The 23,346-nt window shown below is 46.2% G+C and overlaps 1 protein-coding gene across 3 annotated transcripts in view; it reads left to right on the top strand.

Moving 5' to 3' along the window:
- Positions 1 to 23,346, top strand: part of tyw5 (tRNA-yW synthesizing protein 5) — a 106,732-nt gene that overhangs the window by 22,463 nt on the left and 60,923 nt on the right. For all 3 annotated transcript variants that reach the window (XM_070874834.1, XM_070874833.1, XM_070874832.1), the window contains one exon: positions 20,882 to 21,036. In XM_070874834.1, coding sequence (XP_070730935.1) covers positions 20,882 to 21,036 — 155 coding nt within the window. The remainder of the gene's footprint in view (positions 1 to 20,881; positions 21,037 to 23,346) is intronic.

The raw sequence follows: 23,346 nt of genomic DNA, 5'->3' as shown, positions 1-23,346 counted from the left end.
CTTTTAGCAGCACTGCTGAATAAATCACCTGCTGAAATCAGTGAGTTCGGCTTTTCACTGCTAAACTTGCAGAACCGGTGCCTGCAAATTAAGGACTGTGTGTTTGGAGAAATAAAAGTGCCAATTCAACTTTGCAATGGATCAACTTCCACCAAGAACAAAAAATGTCTTGCATGAGGAAGCAAACCATTGCATAATATGTGGTGAACCCATTCTGCAAATTTAAATATAAAGATGTCGATGTGGCTGCCTCTCCCTGTCCAAATGGCCTCAGTCAGTCCCCCTCACAGCTCGAAGGCTGCTGCTGCTCCCGACCAGCCACTGACGCCGCTGCAATCCCATGGCCGAATGGCCTCAAGTCCGTCCGGGTGCTGCATCTTCGCGGGGAATGAAGGCCTGCCTCAAGCACCGCAGCTCAGCTCGAAGGCTGCTTGCTGCCGCTGCCGTCGAGAGACACTGATGCCACACCGCTGCCTGAAAGGCCTGCCTGAAGCACTTTCACACAGGTAAGAACATGGTTTATTTCATCTTTTCTTTGCTTATAAATTTTTATTCAGGTTGGATTTATTTGTATAATATTTGTATAAGTATAACTAAGGATTGATTGTAGAATTTAATGACTTCCCTTCCCCCCCCCACCTCGTTCCCGACGCCTAATTTGTAACCTGCGCCTGATTTTTTTAAAGTGTAGACAAGGTTTTTTCAAACGTACAAAAATCTTCACTTGCTCCATTCTAAGTTAGTTTGGAGTACGCTTTCACTGTGGAAACTTTCAAATCAGGCTTCAGTGGCCGGACACACCCCCTTTTGAAAAAAAAATTTGGTTCCAAAGTGAAACTGTTCTACCTGACTAGAACTGCAGAAAACTAAATGTGGAGAATTCCGATTTCTAAGATACTCCGTTCTACACCAGTTGCTCTTAAAAATCAGGAGCAAATCATGTGGAAACTTGTGGCCAAAGAAACACCATTGCTTTGACAATTCAACTGAGAAACATTATTTTTCTTTCTTTTAAAAGTAATCATGTTTGATGAAAAGCCTTAAAATCCATGTCCATGTACAATGCACTCTCTTACATTTTAATTTCTTTACATATTACTCCCATTTCTTTGGAGGCAGCTGGTACCTGCTTAATTGCTCGTAAGGCTTATCTTTTTTAATTGCACCTCTGCACTTCTTATACTCCCCTAGAATTTCTGCAATGTTGAGTTCCTGGTATCTGTCATAAGCATCCCTTTTTTGGTGGGATCTGTACAAGCCTCCCCCACATTAAGTAGTCTGATGGGCAGCCAGACTCATGGCGAAGTGTTGATGCTGTTACTGATTGCTCCAGCTTGTTGGTAAGAATATTAGAATGGACACTTTGGGGAGGGAAATTGGGTTCCTTTGCGCCTCCCGTTAGTGCCCCTGAGGGTGTTAACGGGAGGTGCAAATAGCTTTGCGACTAGGCACGACAGGATCAGACACTCCCGGCGTATCCGGCAGGAGTTTTGCGGTGGTGATACAGCATTGCGCCCCAATCTCATTTGCCCGGAGATTGTGACATCATCGCAGTACGCATTGCCCTTGTCCCTAACCCGAAATTGCGTTCCGCCCTCTGCAGCAGCGCCAGGCAAAAACACCGGCAGCTGCAGGAGTCGTTCATCAGGAGGCCGGCCACTCCGGGGGCGATGCTTAAAGGTGAGGTGGCCAAGGTAAGTAGCTTTTTTCGCCGGTTCCTGCCCGCGATTGATCAGCCATCGTGGAGAAGATAGGTGTTTTTTCTTTGCAGAGCCTGCAGCGATGGCTTTTCCCGTTAAGGGAGGGAAGGAGCCTTTAAATGCGGCAGCGCTGCACGACCCCAGTGTGCAGCGGTGTTGAACTCACTGCCCTGTTTTCTGCCGATTGCATTCCAGGATGGAAGTGGAGCACTTGAATTAGCGCTCCACTTCCTTCTTGGAGCGCAAACACCAAATTTTTTTAAAGTTTGAAATGATTAGCACCTGCCGCTAATTTTTTAAACTGTTAAACGTTAAGGTCCCAAACGGGGCGATACCCAATTTCTCACCCCCTTTGTTAAATTTAGTACTCTGGTACTTATCCTGGACAATATTGGCTCTCCATGTGGAGGAGCAAAAGGGAGAGAGTGGCCCCAAGGCTGCTGCAGACTCTGCCACCAAAGGCTGGAGAAAGAGAGTGGGGGATGGGAGCAACACACACAAGTCCTGGGCAGAGGACCGAAGGGTGCAGCGGTATGCATAAGGCTGAAGGAATTTGCAGAGTTAAGTGTGGGGCAGGACATGAAGCAATTTAAATACAAGGATGAGGAATTTAAATTTAAATATAGTGGGCAAAGGTAAACACTGTATTGTTGAATTTCAGTTGGTAAGGCAAATTAATGGGGATAATTTAATGTTAATACCTGATTTCAGGAGGCTTACATTTTCATATATGAGGGCAGATTTGGGGAAGGCACATTGGGATAGGCTGTTCAGCAAAAATAACTGCCATACAAAGGGAAAACTTAATATATTTACATCCATGCTGATGGATATGGGAGCCTAGTGTGTCCCTAAGAGAAAAATAACTTCATAGTAAAGTGAAGTCTAAACGGCTAAATAGGGAAAAGGGTTGTTTTCACAGAGCAGCATGTGTTTTTCGCATATTGTGTATATTAATGAACAATGTAAAAAAGTTTGAGAAGTAAGGTATTTTATAGTTGTCCAGATTCATGTGCTTAATGTCGAGTGCAGGGTATTTCATATATTGAACCTGTGAGATGACAAGTTGTGCTGGAAATAAACTTAAGAACAAAACACAAAAGCAAATTAAGAATCCAGCTTCTGCTTATTAGATAAATTAAAAGAGAATTTGCGGGCATCATACCCACACATGAGCAAGTCATTTGACATAATAATTTTGGAATTAAAAGTATCAGGGGAATTAATATCCTCAAATCAATTTTTGATAAGGTGCTATTAAAAATGAAGAGGGATGATCATTTCCCCAAGAGTATGGATCAAAGAGATGCTCTTAATTTTTGTCCACTTATTGAGATGTATTAAGGTGGATAACTTGAAATCCCCGTGTCATTAGCCTTGCCTGTTTTTGGAGAGGTTGGTTGGGCCAGTGCCAACTTTCAGTCACTTTCAACCTTGTTAGCCGTATTCTCGAAAGATCTCTGGAAAGAAGGATATAATGGTTGTCAAAACAGCTTGCATCCAGCTTTTAAAGTACGCTCAGCTTCTATTTGGAGGGAGGGCTAATGTTTGTTTAAATGTAAGATCTTGAGTTTATTAAACATTTCTTGTTTTGAGCTGCCCTCTTGTAGAATTATAGAATAGTACAGCAGAGAAGGAGGCCATTCGGCCCATCGAGTGTGCCGGCTCTTTCAAAGAGCAATCCACTTAGTCCCACTCCCCCGCTCTTTCCCCATTTCTCTGCAATTTTTTTCTCCTTCAAGCATTTATCCAATTCCCTTTTGTAGGCTACTATTAAATCTGTAACCCTCTCAGGCAGTGCATTCCAAATCCTAACCACTCGTTGCATAAAAAAGTTTTTCCTCGTGTCACCTCTGGTTCTTTCACCAATCACATTAAATCTGTGCCCTCTCATTATCTATCCTTCAGCCACCTCCGCAATTTCTACCCTTACTTCCCTCAGCAACCTAGAATACATCCCATCCAGAGTGGGTGACTTATCCACTTTAATTTGTTTATGTCTTCGATATGTTTAAGCCTGTTTTATTTTTGTCTGATTACGCTCCTGTGAAGCGTTTGGGGACTTTTTATGATATTAAAGGTACTATTTAAATGCAAGTTGTTCTTCCTGTTCGTGCAAGGTTTTTTTATCATGGTGCTTATGCCAGAGCGTTAATCAGGCACTTTGTTTCAGTTGATCATTGTTTGTTTAATTTAATCTCCATTTCAATTACAGAATGTTTCACCATGTGTGAAATATGGTTACATGCCCAAACATATTATGATAAGCATTTAAGCTGAAAGTGTTAAACAGAGAAAGACTTGCTGAGCAGTCTGTAGAGCTAGTGCTTGATATTTAAGAACAGGTGGTAGCTAAAACCTGATTATTTTATTCTGAGTTTTAATATTTCTATCCATAGTAACACTGCAACGTGCTATTGATTAATTTCTGGGTGCTGTCATTATAACAATACTACTTGTATTTATATACTGCTCTATCATCATCATAAGCAGTCCCTCGGAATCGAGGAAGACTTGCTTCCACTCTTAAAATGAATCCTTCGGTGGCTGAACAGTAAAATACGAGAACCACAGTACCTGTCACAGGTGGGACAGATAGTTGTTGAGGGCAAGGGAGGGTGGGACAGATTTGCCGCACGCTCTTTCCGCTGCCTGCGCTTGATTTCTGCATGCTCTCGGCTATGAGACTCGAGGTGCTCAGCGCCTTCCCGGATGCACTTACTCCACTTAGGGCGGTCTTTGGCCAGGGACTCCCAGGTGTCAGTGGGGATGTTGCACTTTATCAGGGAGGCTTTGAGGGTGTCCTTGTAACGTTTCCTCTGCCCACCTTTGGCTCATTTGCCATGAGGGAGTTCCGACTAGAGCGCTTGCTTCGGGAGTCTCGCGCCTGGCATGCGAACAATGTGGCCTGCCCAGTGGAGCTAATCAAGTGTGGTCAATGCTTCAATGCTGGGAATGTTGGCCTGGTCGACGACACTAATGTTGGTGCGTCTGTCCTCCCAGGGGATTTGTAGGATCTTGTGGAGACATCGTTGGTGGTATTTCTCCAGCGACTTGAGGTGTCTACTGTACATGGTCCATGTATCTGAGCCATACAGGAGGGCGGGTATTACTACAGCCCTGTAGACCATGAGCTTGGTGGCAGATTTGAGGGCCTGGTCTTCAAACACTCTTTTCCTCAGGCGGCCGAAGGCTGCACTAGCGCACTGGAGGCGGTGTTGCATCTCATCGTCAATGTCTGCTCTTGTTGATTAGAGGCTCCTGAGGTATGGGAAATGGTCAAAGTTTTCCAGGGCCGCGCTGTGGATCTTGATGACTGGGGGGCAGTGCTGTGCGGCGAAGACAGGCTGGTGGAGGACCTTTGGGTTAGATTTTACACTTTTGTGCAGATCGCCCAAAATTGGCGTTATTTCCGGCGTGGGTGGTAAAAATGGGTTTTCAGATCGCCTGCTTGTCGCCCATTTTCAAAGCCCCTAGTCTCCATTTTAAAAATTGGGCATTACCGCGAGCAATATGAAATGGGCCTTAGTGTTAAATCTCTCTGACCTTCTGCCATAAAGTGTCGCCGTCCTTAGCAATGGCACGGCAATCCTCGATTCCTGCGATTCAGGAGGTCAAGAGTCTTCATGACATGTGCATAAGAGGAGACAGAGAGAGAGGGAGCTGAGAGGGAGTGAAGGCGTTTGTGGGTATGGTGTGGCTGCTTTGGGAGGAAGGAGGGAGAGTTTAGAGCAAATTGGGGGAAAAAAATTTAGCTGTTGTCAGCCAGATATTTGCCCGAATTTGGTGCCGATAATGGAGAGAGAGGAGGAGGCGACACAGCACGCTGTGGAGACTGATGCTGGCGAGAGCAGTGAGCTGGGAGAGGAACACATTGGAGGACACAAAAGAGCGAGGTCGAGTGACGCTGGGGTGATTTGACCCAGGGAGGGCGTGGGAAGCCCACCTCAAAGGCCTACCAGAAGATATGGGCCGAGATAGCAGAGGTGGTCTCGTTGGCAACCAACAAGGTGCGCGATGGAACGACCTTGTCAGATCCACAAGAGTAAGTATTACATTTATTTACATGTACTTGTGTATTTATATAATTTGATTTGTAAGAGTCATGAATGACTCTCATCAGATGTGAGGTCTTTCACGTTTACCGGGAATGTTGTACTCCAAGCCTGTGGTCACGGTGCACGTCTTTAGGTAAAGAATGATAATTATCATAACCAACAGATGTAATCATGATTATTATGTGCTGTATCAGTCTCTCTGACATTACCTAGCAATGAAATCACACGATGGTCCTGTTATCTTTTACAGAGGAAGCTCTCGACGAATAGGTCCGAGCAGAGGCGAACGGGCGGGGGACCACCAGTCTCCAGCAACATCACTGACATGGAGGAGCGGGTGCTTGCACTCGTGGGGAGGCACCCCCGGATGGCCACGCAGGCAACTGCAGACCCTGAAGTGATGCCACGTGAGTAAAGTATACAACATTGCGTGATCTAAAGTCAATAGATGCCACACTCCCTTGTATCTGAACAATAATATGATAGATGATTTCTAAAATAGTCCTATAAATAATACTGGCCTCATGAGAATCATTGCAATGCAGAATGTGTTGATGGTCATGAAATGTGATGTCTGTGATGATTTTGATAGCAGTGGTGCTTTTGTCGTGCATATGCTGTGTGTAGCGCTAGACTCACTTTGTGACAATAGCACCCCCTTCTCCTCTAATAACCTCATTTGTGTTTTTCAGCTCAGCCAGCAGAGCGGCCCCAGGCAAGACCACAGAGGCCCAGAAGGTGGGGGTGCGGGCCCGGATTCAGCGGACAATCCTACATCTGGTGCTGAGGAGGTCCAATTCTTGCCCATCAATCAGCTGGGTCTGTTCTCCACGAATGAGAGCGCGGACTTTGAGGAGTCTGCATTGCCAGGCTCCAGAAGGCAGTCCACCCCAATGCCATCTAGTGCTCCCTCGGCCACTCCTGCCTCCATTCTAGAGGTACCGGCTCCAAGCCCCTCACCACAGGACACCCCATTTGTTCCCAGGACGGCGCCGACCCCACGGAGGTTTCGTGGATGTGGGAGGTCTGGTCCACGAGTGCCAGATGAGAGCGGAGAGATGGTAAAGTTGTCCAGGAGGACTGCAGACATAGGTGACTAGATCCTAAATGCATTGGGGAACATATCCCAACAGCTGGCCAGCATCTCCAAACCATGACGGAGTACGTTCCACAGATGGCAGAGGCCCTGGAGGCGATAGCCAGGAACACTGCTGGCACAGGCCTACCAGTGGTCCCGGAGCGCGGCACTCCACCCCTAGGTTCCGCACCCCCAGTGCAAACGATAAATGAGAGGCAGGAGCAAGATCCTGTTTCTGGATCCGAGAATGTTCCCACCTCGGTACCCGCCCCCCCCCCACCACTCCCATACCTGTGCAACCATCAGCTCTGCCTTCATTCCCCACCCGCCCCCCGCTCCCAATAAGGCACCGCCTGAGGAGCTCCTCGGCCAGGCGGCGTGAAGCGAGGAGGGGAAGGGGTAGAGGTGGGGGGAAGGAAAATGAGGTGCATGTCCGCAGGTGATGGCTTTGTTATATCGGCATCTGTTGTAATGCAATTTATTGTAATGTATGGGGGGGAGGTGGCCACCCTGTTGGTTTGCATTTGTCTTAGAAACCTAGAAACATAGAAAATAGGTGCAGGAGTAGATCATTCGGCCCTTCGAGCCTACACCACCATTCAATAAGATCATGGCTGATCATTCACCTCAGTACTCCTTTCCTGCTTTCTTTCCATACCCCTTAATCCCTTTAGCCGTAAGGGCCATATCTAACTCCCTCCTGAATATATCCAATGAACTGGCATCAACAACTCTCTGCGGTAGGGAATTCCACAGGTTAACAACTCTCTGAGTGAAGAAGTTTCTCCTCATCTCAGTCCTAAATGGCTTACCCCTTATCCTTAGATTAAGTTCCCTGGTTCTGGACTTCCCCAACATCGGGAACATTCTTCCTGCATCTAACCTGTCCAGTCCCGTCAGAATTTTATATGTTTCTATGAGATCCCCTCTCATCCTTCTAAACTCGAGTGAATACAGGCCCAGTCGATCCAGTCTCTCATATGTCAGTCCTGCCATCCCTGGAATCAGTCTGGTGAACCTTCGCTGCACTCCCTCAATAGCAAGAACATTCTTCCTCAGATTAGGAGACCAAAATTGAACACAATATTCCAGGTGAGGCCTCACCAAGGCCCTGTACAACTGCAGTAAGACCTCTCTGCTCCTCTACTCAAATCCCCTAGCTATGAAGGCCAACATACCATTTGCCTGCTTCACCACCTGCTGTATCTGCATGCCAACTTTCAATGACTGATGTACCATGACGCCCAGGTCTCATTGCACCACCCTTTTTCCTAATCTGCCGCCATTCAGATAATATTCTGCCTTCGTGTTTTTGCCACCAAAGTGAATAACCTCACATTTATCCACATTATATTGCATCTGCCACGTGTTTGCCCACTCACCTAACCTGTCCAAGTCCCCCTGCAGCCTTTTAGCGTCCTCACAGCTCACACTGCCACCCAGCTTAGTGTCATCTGCAAACTTGGAGATATTACATTCAATTCCCTCATCGAAATCAATAATGTATATTATAAATAGCTGGGGTCCCAGCACCGAGCCCTGCGGCACCCCACTAGTCACTGCCTGCCATTCTGAAAAAGACCCGTTTATCCTGACTTTCTGCTTCCTGTCTGCCAACCAGTTCTCTATCCACGGCAGTACATTATCCCCAATAACCATGTGCTTTCATTTTGCACACCAATCTCTTGTGTGGGACCTTGTCAAAAGCCTTTTGAAAGTCAAAATACACCACATCCACTGGTTCTCCCTTGTCCACTCTTACCAGTTACATCCTCAAAAAATTCTAGAAGATTTGTCAAGCAGGATTTCCCTTTCATAATTCCATGCTAACTTGGACTGATCCCGTCACTGCTTTCCAAATGTGCTGCTATTTCATCTTTAATAATTGATTCCAACATTTTCCCCACTACTGATGTCAGGCTAACCGGTCTATAATTACCTGTTGTCTCTCTCCCTCCTTTCTTAAAAAGTGGTGTTAAATTAGCTACCCTCCAGTCCATAGGAACCGATCCAGAGCCAATAGACTGTTGGAAAATGATCAACAATGCATCCACTATTTCTATGGCCACTTTCTTAAGTACTCTGGGATGCGGACGATCAGGCCCCGGGGATTTATCCGCCTTCAATCCTATCAATTTCCCTAACACAATTTCCCGCCTAATAAGGATTTCCTTCAGTTCCTCCTTCTCACTAGACCCTCGGTCCCCGAGTATTTCTGGAAGGTTATTTGTGTCTTCCTTCGTGAAGACAGAACCAAAGTATTTGTTAAACTGGCCTGCTATTTCTTTATTTCCCGTTATAAATTCACCTGAATCTGACTGCAAGGGACCTATGTTTGTTTTCACTAATCCTTTTCTCTTCACTTCACATATCTATAGACGCTTTTGCAGTCAGTTTTTATGTTCCCAGCAAGCTTCCTCTCATACTCTATTTTCCCCCTCCTAATTAAACCCTTTGACCTCCTCTGCTGTATTATAAAATTCTTTCAGTCCTCAGGTTTGCTGCTTTTTCTGGCCAATTTATATGCCTCTCTCTTGGATTTAACACTATCCTTAATTTCCCTTATTTGGCACGGTTGAGCCACCTTCCCCGTTTTATTTTTACTCCAGACCAGGATGTACAATTGTTGACGTTCATCCATGTGATCTTTAAATGTTTACCATTGCCTATCCACCGTCAATCCTTTAAGTATCACTCGCCAGTCTATTCTAGCCAATTAACGTCTCATACCATCGAAGTTAGCTTTCCTTAAGTTCAGGACTCTAGTCTCTGAATTAACTATGTCACTCTCCATCTTAATAAAGAATTCTCCCATATTATGGTCACTCTTCCCCAAGGGGCCTCGCACAACAAGATTGCTAATTAGTCCTTTCTCATTACACACCTCCCAGTCTAGGATGGCCAGCCCTCTAGTTGGTTCCTCGACATATTGGTCTAGAAAACCATTCTGTGTTGCTGGACATGTTGACCATTTGATTGATGTCAATGATCGAAAAAGTGAGGTGGGAGTGAGATGCTTTTGGCCGTGATATTTATGATTTCAAACCACTGGTTGTATTGAATGTTTTTTATTCAACAAAACCTTGTTGCGCATTGTCTCAGATAGCTGGACCGTTACACACTGGTGATTCCTTAACATGAAAGGATATAATTACACTTAACTTGAATCAACTTAAACTTTAACTGGCACCACGGTGATGCCCACCAGTGATGTCTGAGTTGCACACACACAGCAGTGTGTCAGCGTTGTCAATAACAGCAACATTCTTTCAGGCAAATTGCTCATTTATGAGCTCCTGACATAAGAGTCTTGCAGCTATGTAGCTGCCACGGGCCCTTTGCTGCGGTCTGGAGCGGGGCGTGGGCATGGTTGCATAGTCAGCTTGGTTGTCTGGCCCTAACTCAGTGTCCAGCCCCTCGTCCTCCTCTTCCTCTCTCTCCTTAGGTGGACCATTAGTTCCTTCTGGCAATTCTTGTCCCCTCCTAATAGCCAGGTTGTGCAGCATGGAGCACACGACCACGAATTGAGCTACTTGCTCCGGGTTGTATTGTAGCTCCCCTCCTGAGTGCTTGAGGCATCTAAAGCGCTGTTTAAGCACATTAATTGCGTGTAGCCCTGTGGCTCTGGTTGTATTGTTTCTCGGCCTCGGTGTGGGTGTCATGCAGAGGGGTCATTAGCCAGGTGGCTAGGCCATATCCCTTGTCACCAAGCATCCAGCATTGACCTAGTGGCTGACTGGTAAACATGTCAGAGACAGCGCTCTCACACAGGATGTGAGCCTCATCGAAGCTGCCCAGAGAGTTGGCATTCACTGCCATAATTATCTGGCTGTGGTCAACAACTAGTTGGATCTTCAGGGAGTGAAATCCTTTTCTGTTGCGAAAAACCTCTGGGTCCTGAGAAGGTGCCCGCATGGCGATGTGAGTACACTGTATTGCTCCCTGCACCTTGGGGAACTTAGCAATGCAGTAGAATGCTCCAGTCCTGTCAATCTGAGCCTCCGTGGCCATAGGGAAGCTGATCAAGTCCATCCTACGCGCGTACAGGTCGTTCGTGACCTGTCCAATGCGGCAACGTGTGGCATATTGAGACAGAGGGATCCGGACGTGTAGAACAACAGTGCCGCGGTGACCTTTACCTCGACGGATAGTGATGTCCTGAAGGTGCTGGCAGGCTACAGATCTGCGCTGATGAGCTGGCATACTGATCCACTTTGTGAAAGCGCAGTCTCCGAAGGCAGGTATTCTCGGATAAGTCGAGGTAAGTCCGCTTCTCCCTGTAAGTGCGGGGTGTGTATGGTGTGGACCTCTTCCTCAGTCTGGCACGTCTTAGATTGAGCACATAATGCTGTGAGTTAGAGGTTGTGCCATCTGCACTCTGCAGCATCTGCGTAATAATCGATGCAGGCTGAGAAATGGCTGGCCCCATTTCAATAAAAGTATAATGGCGATTGTTCACAAGTGTTAAATTTCAACACTAAAAGATACCTACAGTAAAACCCAATCGGCCACAGTCTGAAAAGATGTCTGTTCAGATGGTCAAATCACCTGAGAAGAACTCCAGAGTCAATCCAAACTCCCCTGAAGTTGAAACAGCCTTTTCAATGAAGCGACCTGCGATTTTGAAAAATGGCGTCCACACCGCTGTGATTAGTTCAGAACAGTTCAACTTTTTCAGAGCGGTGTTTTGGGCGAAGGATATTGTGGGCGAAATGTGTGCGAGGTGGTGAAAGTGACGCAGGGCTTTAGTTTCGGCAAATGTGATCTTTACGCCAAATTTATTGAATCTCGGCATTATTTACGTGCGGAAAGTGATGCTGGGCGATATTATGGGTGGTGTTTCGCCCATTCTGATGATTCCGCCTAAAAAATGTGGGCGGGTGGAATTATTTTTTCCTGGCATTACGTACATGGCGAAAGTAACGCTTGCTGATAAGTGTCCGAAAAATGGCTGTCAGTTTCCATTTTGTGGCTAGATGAGCGATATCTAGGCATTGCACCTCATTTCAGCGTTAAAATGGACGTTAAGTGGGTGTTATGCATGCCAAAATAATGGACAATCTCGCCCCGATAGTACAGCACAGAAGGACAGTATTCAGCCCATCGAGTCCGTGCCGGCTCTTTCGAACAATAATCCATTTAGTCCCACTCCCCGTTCTTTCCCGATATCCCTGAGATTTTATTGTGCACAATAATTTAACATCACATAAGCAAGGATATCATTACAACAATATCTCTAGATGCAAGTTTCAAATTACAGTGCAAATCAACACATTGTTTAATAATTGTATTTTTGCAGCAAGAAGGAAACAATTTGACCTTTCGCAAAATTTAACAAATAAAACACACCTAAACCTTACATGGGTTTGGAAAAACCTGTCTAGAATTTAAAATGGCAAAATTATAGCAAGCACTATGTTTTTGGAATGAACGTTAGTAAAGTAATGAATAATTAAAATAGGAGTTTTTAACCTGAATTAAAAATAAAACTACTAACATTATCCCTTCATTATTAAAATTAGAATTGAGTGGATTGAGTCAAGGGATGAGAGCCAAGTAGAATCATCAATCCTCCAATGAAAGAAGGATTTTCCTCCTTCCTGATACCTTCAAATATTTTATATCAATGCTCACAGTACAGGTTGAGCGCCCAAAATCCGGTGTTCCAAAATTTGGAATGTTCCGGAATCCAGACACCGGGCTGATCCGTGGTGGGGTCGTCCGGAATCCGGATTCTACCCGCCTCGGTGGCCTGACTTAGCCCCAATCACGCCCCCGCTCCGGCCCGACTTCGCCACGACTTCGCTTGCCCCGACTTCGCCCGCCGCGACTTCGCGCGGCCTGACCTTGCCCACTTGCCTCGGCTGCCCGCCCCCACCTACCTCGGCACAGGCAAAGGCGTTCCAAAATCCGGAAATATCTGGAACGGCCTCGGTCACGAGGTTTCCGGATTTCAGACGTGCAACCTGTACTGTGCCTGCTGAAATATGATTTGTGCCCATTTCAGTCTTGGGAAAGCAAAGACCTCTCTTTTTAAAGAAATCAAATTTTTGCAAATGCATGGTATTTACCAAACCACGAGGACCTCCGGGGCATAAAAACTTGTATGGTGCCAAGGTTACTGTTACTTCAGTTCAGTAAATTAATTCGAACTAGTCACTGAACTGCTGTTCCTTTCACTGCATCAGTAAAACAAGAGAGTGACAATGTACAAATATTGGCAACTTGGACAGTGGATCCTGGTTTCCTGAGCTACACTTTCCAGTGAGTGCCTCTCCTCACTTGGGGCATCTGATTAGTTTGAGGTATAGATCAACCCATGATTTAATTGAATGGTGAAACCAGCTCAAGGGGCTGAATGGCCTACTCCATGTCCCTAATCAGACCTCATTGCTTATCACGAGTTGCAGGAGAAAAGGAGGTTCTTCTTTTAAAAGCCATTCAGCTACTAACTGTAAATGCTCCCCAAATATTTGAAAACGAACATTGGAAAAGATTATAGGGAATGGACTAAGTGCTAGCTCTTTCAGAGAGTCTGCACAGTTGCAACGGGCTAAATGGCCTCCTACTCTATGATTCTATATTCTCACCACCAGGAACTTACATTAATATTTAGTCTACTTTTGATGTCTTTGCTAAAGTCGTAACATACTATCAAATTGATTTAGATGAATAGAAAATTGGGCCTGTAGGCCTGTAATTTCCTGACTAGTGATTCCTATGTGTGTCACTCTATGCTGAGAGTGCCTAATGTTCTGTATTTAACCCCTTGTAACCTGTATTACACTACCACCAGAGGGCTTACCTGTCGGAGTCCCAAGGGATCCCAGCATCCCTTGGGAGCACGATATATAAGCAGGCCACCCACGAGGTACCAGCACTCTGGAGTCTTATTATAGGACCTAAGGTCACACTTTCTCATTGTACACAGTACTCAGTTTCATGCTTTATTATGAGCATAGCAATTGGCGATGAGGTAACGAACAACCACGCGAAAATGCAAAGAACAGTTGGTATCCTGGAGAAGTTCTCAGAAGGGGACGATTGGGAGGCCTTCGTGGAGAGACTCGACCAATACTTCATGGCCAATGAGCTGGAAGGGGCGAGAATGCTACCAAACGAAGGGCGATCCTCCGAACTGTCTGTGGGGCAATAACCTATGGCCTCATGAAAAACCTCCTAGCTCCGGCAAAACCAACAGAGAAATCCTATGAAGAATTGTGTACGCTGGTTCGGGAGCACCTAAATCCAAAGGATGGCAAGATATCAGTTCTACACGTGTCAACGATCGGAGGGCCAGGAAGTGGCGAGTTATGTCGCCGAACGAAGGCGCCTCACAGGACATTGTGAGTTTTAGGGATTCCTAGAACAAATGCTTAGAGACTTTTTTGTACTGGGCATTGGCCGTGAGACAATCCTTCGCAAACTGTTGACTGTAGAAATGCCGAAGCTAAGTAAAGCCATAACAATAGCTCAGGTATTTATGTCCACCAGCAACAACACCAAACAGATTTCGCAGAGTAACGAAGATTCGGCCAGTACTGTGCATAAAGTAATGTTGGTTTCAAGTAGAAATATACATGGCAGAACGTACACGCCGGCTGCTGCTGCCTGACCTCAGATGACCCAGAGTCTGCCATCAATCATTTATGCGAGGCAGTTAACACCTTGTTGGCGTTGTGGAGGTGATCATCGGCCCCATCAGTACCGCTTCAAGCACTATGCGTGCAACGTTTGCAGAACAATTGGACACCTCCAGCGAATGTGCAGGCGAGCTGCAAACCTCCATGTTGCAGAGGACGATCGATCCACTGTGGAGTAGGCTGAATTGGAGACTCGTGCCGAGGAGGCAGAAGTGTACGGGGTACACAAATTCACTAGGAATTGTCCACCAATAATGTTGAAAGTTGAACTGAACAGTATTCCAGTTTCTGTGGAACTGGACATGGGTGCAAGTCAGTCCATAATGAGTAAAAAGGCCTTCGACAGGCTGTGGGGCAAAAAGGCACACAGACCCAAGCTCTCGGCCCCATTCACACCAAACTAAGGACTTACACCAAGGAACTAATCCCTGTAATTGGCAGTGCAGAAGTCAAAGTCTCCTATGACGGAGCAGTACACGAACTCCCGCTGTGGATTGTGCCAGGGAATGGCCCCACGTTGTTTGGCAGAAGCTAGCTGGGAAAAATCCGCTGGAACTGGGACGACATCCGAGCGGTTCGTCCGTGACAACGCCTCGTGCCCAGGTTCTGAGCAAGTTCCCATCGTTATTCGAGCCAGGCATTGGAAGCTTCTCGGGGGTGCAAGTGCAGATCCATTTGGTTCCCGGTACACGACCCATCCACCACAAGGCACGGGCGGTACTGTACATGATGCGTGAGAAAGTGGAAATTGAGCTGGACAGGCTGCAGCGAGAAGGCATCATCGCGCCGGTGGAATTCAACGAGTGGGCTAGTCTGATTGTCCCGGTACTTAAAGAGGACGGCACAGTCAGAATTTGTGGGGACTATAAAGTAATGATTAAGCGTTTTTCGTACAGGACCAGTACCCGCTACCCAAGGCAGACGACCTATTCGCGACCCTGGCTGGAGGAAAGACGTTCACCAAGCTGGACCTGACCTCGGCCTACGTGATGCAGGAGCTGGAGGAGTCTTCGAAAGGCTTCACCTGCATCAACACGCACAAAGGTCTGTTCAGATTTAACCGGTGCCCGTTCGGGATTCGGTTGGCCGCGGCAATCTTCCAATGGAACATGGAGAGCCTGCTAAAGTCGGTTCCTCGCACCCTGGTTTTCCAGGACGACATACTGGTTACAGGTTGGGACACCATTGAGCACTTGAAGAATCTGGAAGAGGTTCTTAGTCGGTTGGATTGCCTGGGGCTCAGGTTGAAACGCTCGATGTGATTTTTTCCTGGCACAGGAGGTCGAGTTCTTGGGAAGAATTGCGGCAGACGTCATCAGACCAACCGACACCAAGTCAGAGGCCATCAAGAACATAGACATAGAAACATAGAAAATAGGTGCCAGGAGTAGACCATTCGCTGCACCACCATTTAATATGATCATGGCTGATCATTCACCTCAGTATCCCTTTTCCGCTTTCTCTCCATACTCCTTGATCCTTTTAGCCGTAAGGGCCATATCTAACTCCCTCTTGAATATATCCAATGAACTGGCATCAACAACTCTCTGCGGCAGGGAATTCCACAGGTTAACAACTCTCTGAGTGAAGAAGTTTCTCCTCATCTCAGTCCTAAATGGCCTACCCCTTATCCTAAGACTGTGTCCCCTGGTTCTGGACTTCCCCAACATCGGGAACAATCTACCCGCATCTAACCTGTCCCATCCCGTCAGAATCTTGTATGTTTCTATGAGATCCCCTCTCATTCTTCTAAACTTCAATATATAAAGGCCCAGTTGATCCAGTCTCTACTCCTGTCAGTCCGGCCATCCCTGGAATCAGTCTGGTGAACCTTCGCTGCACTCCCTCAATGGCAAGAACGAACTTCCTCAGATTAGGAGACCAAAACTAAACACAATATTCCAGGTGAGGCCTCACCAAGGCCCTGTACAATTGTAGTAAGACCTCCCTGCTCCTATACTCAAATCCCCTAGCTATGAAGGCCATCATGCCATTTGCCTTCTTCACCACCTGCTGTACCTGCATGTCAACTTTCAATGACTGATGACACCTAGGTCTCGTTGCACCTCCCCTTTTCCAAATCTGCCACCATTCAGATAATCTACCTTCGTGTTTTTGCCACCAAAGTGGATAACCTCACATTTATCCACATTATACTGCATCTGCCATGCATTTGCCCACTCACCCAACCAGCACAGAACCTTGCGGTACTCCACTAGTCACTGCCTGCCATTCTGAAAAGTACCCATTTACTCCTACTTTTTGCTTCCTGTCTGCCAACCAGTTCTCAATCCAAGTCATTCCCTGCATTAATTTCCTCTTTAACCAGCAACTCCACCCCGCCTCCTTTTCCTCTCTGTCTGTCCTTCCTAAATGTTGAATGTTGGATGTTGAGTTCCCAGCCTTGGTCACCCTGGAGCCATGTCTCTGTGATGCCAATTACATCATATCCATTAACTGCTCTCTGCGTAGTTAATTCGTCCACCTTATTCCGAATACTCCTCGCATTGAGGCACAGAGCCTTCAGGCTTGTCTTTTTAACACACCTTGCCCCTTTAGAATTTTCCTGTAATGTGGCCCTTTTTGTTTTTTGCCTTAGGATTCCCTGCCCTCCACTTTTACTGTTCTCCTTTCTATCTTTTGCCTCTGTCTCCCTGCATAGGTTCCCGTCCCCCTGCCATATTAGTTTAACTCCTCCCCAACAGCACTCGCAAACACTCCCCCTTGGACATTGGTCCCGGTCCTGCCCAGGTGCAGACCATCCGGTTTGTACTGGTCTCACCTTCCCCCAGAACCGGTTCCAATGCCCCAGGAATTTGAATCCCTCCCTCCTGCACCACTCCTCGAGCCACGTATTCATCTGAGTTATCCTGCGATTCCTACTCTGACTAGCACGTGGCACTGGTATCAATCCTGAGAGATTACTACCTTTTGAGGTCTTTTAATTTTTAATTTAGCTCCTAGTGCTGAGACCACAGAACGTGACGGAGCTGCAGTCGTTCCTGGGACTCCTTGACTATTTTGGTAATTTCCTACCTGGGTTAAGCACCCTGCTAGAACCCCTAGATGCGCTGCTGCACAAGGGAGATGACTGGGCATGGGGGAATTCACAAGTGGCTGCCTTTAAGAAAGCCAGAAATCTGTTGTGTTCAAACAAACTGCTTGTCCTGTCTAACCCTTGTAAAAGATAAGTGCTAGCTTGCGATGCATTGTCATACGGGGTCGGGTGTGTGTTACAACAGGCTAACGAATCGGGGCTCTTGCAACCGGTCGCTTATGCATCCAGGAGTTTGTCCAAGACCAAAAGGGCCTATAGCATGATTGAAAAAGAGGCTCTGGCGTGCGTTTACGGGGTAAAAAAAATGCACCAATACTTATTTGGCCTCAAGTTTGAGCTTGAAACTGACCACAAGTTGCTCATATCGCTGTTCTCTGGGAGCAAAGGGATTAACACCAATGCCTCTGCCCGTATGGGCGCTCGCGCTGACGGCATACAACTACGTCATCTGCCACAGACCGGGCACAGAGAACTGCGCAGATGCTCTCAGTCGGCTGCCATTGCCCACCACCGGGGTGGAAATGGCACAGCCAGCAGACTTGCTCATGATCATGGTGGCTTTCGAGAACGAAAAGTCCCCCGTTACGGCCCGCCAGATCAGGACCTGGACCAGCCAGGATCCTTTACTGTCCTTGGTTAAAAAAAACTGTCCTCCATGGGAGCTGGTCCGGTGTCCCAGCGGAGATGCAGGAGGCGATTAAGCCGTTTCACAGGCGCAAAGACGAAATGTCCCTGCAGACGGACTGTCTATTGTGGGGCAATCGTGTCGTCTTGCCCAAGAAAGGCAGAGATACGTTCATATGTGAACTGCACAGCACCCACCCAGGCATTATAATGATGAAAGCCATAGCTAGATCCCATGTATGGTGGCCTGGCATCGACTCAGATTTGGAGTCATGCGTGCGCCAGTGCAACACTTGCTCTCAGCTGAGCAATGCACCCAGAGAGGCACTGCTAAGTTTGTGGTCGTGACCCTCCAAACCGTGGTCGAGGATCCACGTGGACCATTTCTAGGAAAAATGTTTTTGGTTGTCGTGGACGCTTACTCAAAATGGATTGAATGTGCAATAATATCTGTAAGCCATCCACGGCCACTATTGAAAGCCTACGAGCCATGTTTGCCACGCATGGCTTGCTTGATGTCCTCGTCAGCAACAATGGGCCGTGTTTTACCAGTGCTGAATTCAAGGAATTCATGACCCGCAATGGGATCAAACACGTCACATCCAACAGCCAGGCAGAACGGGCAGTTCAGACCATCAAGCAAAGCTTGAAAGGTATGTCAGAAGGCTCCCTGCAGACCCGGCTGTCCCGAGTCCTGCTCAGCTACCGCAACAGACCCTACTCGCTCACCAGAGTTCCCCCAGCCGAGCTGCTCATGAAAAGGGCACTCAAAACAAGGCTCTCTCTTGTCCACCTTGATCTCCATGATCACGTGGAGGACAAGCGGCATCAACAAAATGTGTACCATGACCGCGCAAATTTGTCATGCGATATTGAGATCAATGATCCTGTGTTTGTGCTCAATTATGGACATGGTCCCAAATGGCTCGCTGGCACGGTCATAGCCAAAGAGGGGAGTAGGGTGTTTCAGGTCAAATTGGCCAATGGACAAATGCACAGAAAACATTTGGACCAAATCAAATTGCGGTTCACCAACAGCTACGAACAACCCGAAGAAGACACCACCAACTTTGACCCTCCAACACACACACAAGGGGCAGCTGATATCATGGTTGACCACAAAGCCGAACTCACCATCCCCAGCAGCCCGGCAAGGCCGGCTGCCCAACAGCCCAGTGAAGAACTGACCAACCCACCCACACCTGCATTTGTACCGAGACGATCGACAAGGGAGCGTAAAGCCCCAGATTGTCTCACCTTGTAAATAAGTGTACTGTTGACTTCACGGGGGTGGGGGGTGATGTTATGTATTTAACCCCTTGTAACCTGTATTACCCTACCACCAGAGGGCCTACCTGTCAGAGTCCCAAGGGATCCCAGCATCCCTATATAAGCAGGCCACCCAGGAGGTACCTGCACTCTGGAGTCTTATTAAAGGAGCTAAGGTCACACTTGCTCATTGTACACAATACTCAGTTTCATCCTTTATTATGAGCATAGCACCTAATATGGCAATTAACCTATGACAGCACAAGTGACCACCCTCAGGTACGTCATCAAAGTGACCATTCTTCATGTTTGAGCTCAGACAGTGAATCCCACCAGGTATTCAACCATAGAAGAATCACAAGCAAATCTGGTACTGTTCCCATCTGAAATTCGTGCGCTTTTCAGCAGGAGTCACTGGATAGTGACCAGGAGAAGAAGCCCTGGTTGATTTTATCCTCCCTACAAACTAGGGACACTGGGATCAATTCTAATGCCCTGTGCCTGCCCTGATTGAGATCACCTGACCAGAGTTTAGTAATTCAGGGAGTTCGCCAAGTAATTTCTTTTTACAAAATTGTAGCTGGGTGCAGGTGAATTGAAGCTTTAACTCATGAAACATTGAAATGGGACAAATAAAAATCCATGAGTCTCACCGATGTATAGGATTTATCAGGTCTGTGCAGTCTTCATTAAGACTATCGATCCACACTACCTTTCAAGCCTCATTCACAATTCAACTTGTAGAGACTGCAAACAGAATTGGGTTTTATATGAAGTGCTGCCTTTCGGGTTAATTTTGATGAACTCCTGAAGTCAGGTCAGGTTTTAAACTAACAATGTAAATCTGCTTTGCTGCTCCATGTGTAAGCGGGGATTATTGTGATACAGGATGTGGATGGCGGAGTTTTGGACAACTTGGAGTTTGCGGAGGCTGGAAGGCTAGCAAGGAGAGCATTTGAGAAGTCAAGTCTGGAGGCAATGAAGGCACGAGTAAGCGTTTTAGCAGCAGTATGGGCAATGTAGGGGTGAGGCAAGCAATATGCAGAGTGGAAATAAATGGCCTTGGTGATGGTTAGTACATCAAATTGTGGGGGCTCTTTAGCCTTGGTTGCAACCCACCAAGGAGAAGGTACTTTTAAGATTCAAAACTGAGGAAGGTGATGGGAAACCACCTCAACTATTCTTCCCTAGTAAGCGTGTGTAAGACTTGAGTTAGGACCTGACCGAGGGCAAAACACAATGGACAGCTAGAGCAATGTAATGGAAGGCACTGGTTTTAATTGCTTTATTTGTGAACACTTACTATAGTTATAGGTGAGTCTGTGAATATTCTAACACAATGTATTTGTGAAATATGGCAGTACAATTAGAAAGTAGGAAGTTTGGTCAATTGGTTTTTAAATGTCAGCTTGCATTTTGCCCACTTAACCTTTTTTTTTTACAAACCTCAGAGAAAACCTGCCGTTCTAAAAGGAATTCACCTGGGCACATGCACATCAAAATGGACAGTGGATTACCTGACCACAACTGGAGGAAGTCAAGAAGTCAAGGTCCATGTTGCATCAGTACCACAGATGGATTTTATCAACAAAAATTTTATCTACAGGTACTAAAAAAAGTAATGTTCTCATAGATTGCTTTCTTTGGACTTGAATTTATATCCTGCAGCTAGTTTCAGGGAATTATTTAATGTAATTCATTTGTGACAGTGTACATAGAGTTATGTTTTGCTGCAATTCAGTACATTTTTATACTTGTGTGTTTGACACCAACTATGCTTGATTATAAAGATTTTGAATTCAGGCACTTTAGCTGAAAGCTACATGATGAGCAGGGCACCCACCACATTGGGCTATGAAATGGAGCGTTCCTAATTTCAAACCATGCTACCAAGGGGAAAAGCCAAGCAGAGACCAACGGAGAAGGCGTGGAAAACTGAAAGGGTCGGTCTTCCTGGATCCCTCTCGCATGCTTCCTCTGGCCACTTAAAGCGGCTTCAGTAAAGCTCGGGAGTAGGTGTATACTCTATCCTATTGATTGGGGAAGATGCATGACCTGGGAATGCATTAAAAAGGGAGACAAATCAAACTCTCTTTCTGAACTTAAAGCTCTTTATTCACATTCATTTTAAGTCTTTATTTCCAAAATATATTTCCAAATGGGAATTTTCTACTGTGTGTAATATTGCAACACTGAAGCAAATGTTGCCCTACTAGCTTGTTTACTCCAGTCAAAATTTGTAGCTTAGTTATTTTTCAAATGTATTTATTTCTAAAATAACAATGCATGATAACTTAAAAAAATATCCATTGCACACACAATACAAGGCTAAATACAAAATAATTGAAAAGTTTTCATTGTTAATGTTCCAAATCTATCCGTACCATCAGTGCCGGAAACATAAAAACTGACTGCAAAAGCTTCTATAGATATGTGAAGAGAAAAAGATTAGTGAAGACAAACTTAGGTCCCTTGCAGTTGGATTCGGGTGAATTTATAATGGCAGACCAATTGAACAAGTACTTTGGTTCTGTCTTCACAAAGGAAGACACAAATAACCTTCCGGATGTACTAGGGGTCCGAAGGTCTAGTGAGAAGGAGGAACTGAAGGATATCCTTTATTAGGCGGGAAATTGTGTTAGGGAAATTGACGGGATTGAAGACTGATAAATCCTCAGGGCCTGATAGTCTACATGCCAGAGTACTTAAGGAAGTGGCCCAATAACTAGTGGATGCATTGGTGATAATTTTCCAACAGTCTATCGACTCTGGATCAGTTCCTATGGACTAGAGGGTTGCTAATGTAACACCACTTTAAAAAAGGAGGGAGAGAGAAAACGGGTAATTAAAGACCAGTTAGCCTGACATCAGTAGTAGGGAAAGTGTTGGAATCAATCATTAAGGATGAAATAGCAGCACATTTGGAAAGCAGATAGGATTGGCACAAGTCAGCATGGATTTATGAAGGGGAAATCATGCTTGACAAATCTTCTGGAATTTTTTTGAGGATGTAACTAGTAGAGTGGACAGGGGAGAACCAGTGGATGTGGTGTATTTGGACTTTCAAAAGGCTTTTGACAAGGTCCCACACAAGAGATTGGTGTGCAAAATTAAAGCACATGGTACTGGGGGTAATCTACTGATGTGGATAGAGAACTGGTTGGCAGACAGGAAGCAGAGAGTCGGGATAAACGGGTCCTTTCCAGAATGGCAGGTAGTAACTAGTGGAGTGCCGCAAGGCTCAGTGCTGGGACCCCAGCTCTTTACAATATATATTAATGATTTGGATGATGAAATTGAGTGTAATATCTCCAAGTTTGCAGATGACACTAAACTGGGTGGCGGTGTGAGCTGTGCGGAGGACACTAAGAGGCTACAGGATGATTTGGACAGGTTTGGTCAGTGGGCAAATACATGGCAGATGCGGATAAATGGGAGGTTATCCACTTTGGGGGCAAAAACATGAAGGCAGAATATTATCTGAATGGCGGCAGATTAGGAAAAGGGGAAGATGCAGCGAATCCTGGGTGTCATGATTCATCAGTCATTGAAGGTTGGCATGCAGCTACAGCAGGCGGTGAAGAAGGCAAATGGTATTTTGGCCTTTAGAGCAAGATGATTTGAGTATAGGAGCAGGGAAGTCTTACTGCAGTTGTATAGGGCATTGGTGAGGCCCCACCTGGAATAGTGTATGTCCAGTTTTGGTCTCCTAATCTGAGGAAGGACGTTCTTGCTATTGAGGGAGTCCAGCGAAGGTTCACCAGACTGATTCCAGGGATGGCAGGACTGACATATGAAGAGAGACTGGATCGACTGGGCCTGTATTCACTGGAGTTTAGAAGGATGAGAGGGGATCTCATAGAAACATATAAAATTCTGACGGAACTGGACAGGTTAGATGCAGGAAGGATGCTCC

Source organism: Pristiophorus japonicus, chromosome 3 (genome assembly GCF_044704955.1).
Source record: "Pristiophorus japonicus isolate sPriJap1 chromosome 3, sPriJap1.hap1, whole genome shotgun sequence".
In the NCBI taxonomy this organism is placed as follows: domain Eukaryota; kingdom Metazoa; phylum Chordata; class Chondrichthyes; family Pristiophoridae; genus Pristiophorus; species Pristiophorus japonicus.
The sequence above is the reverse complement of the archived record's forward strand: the minus strand, read 5'-3'. Positions and strand labels throughout refer to the sequence as shown.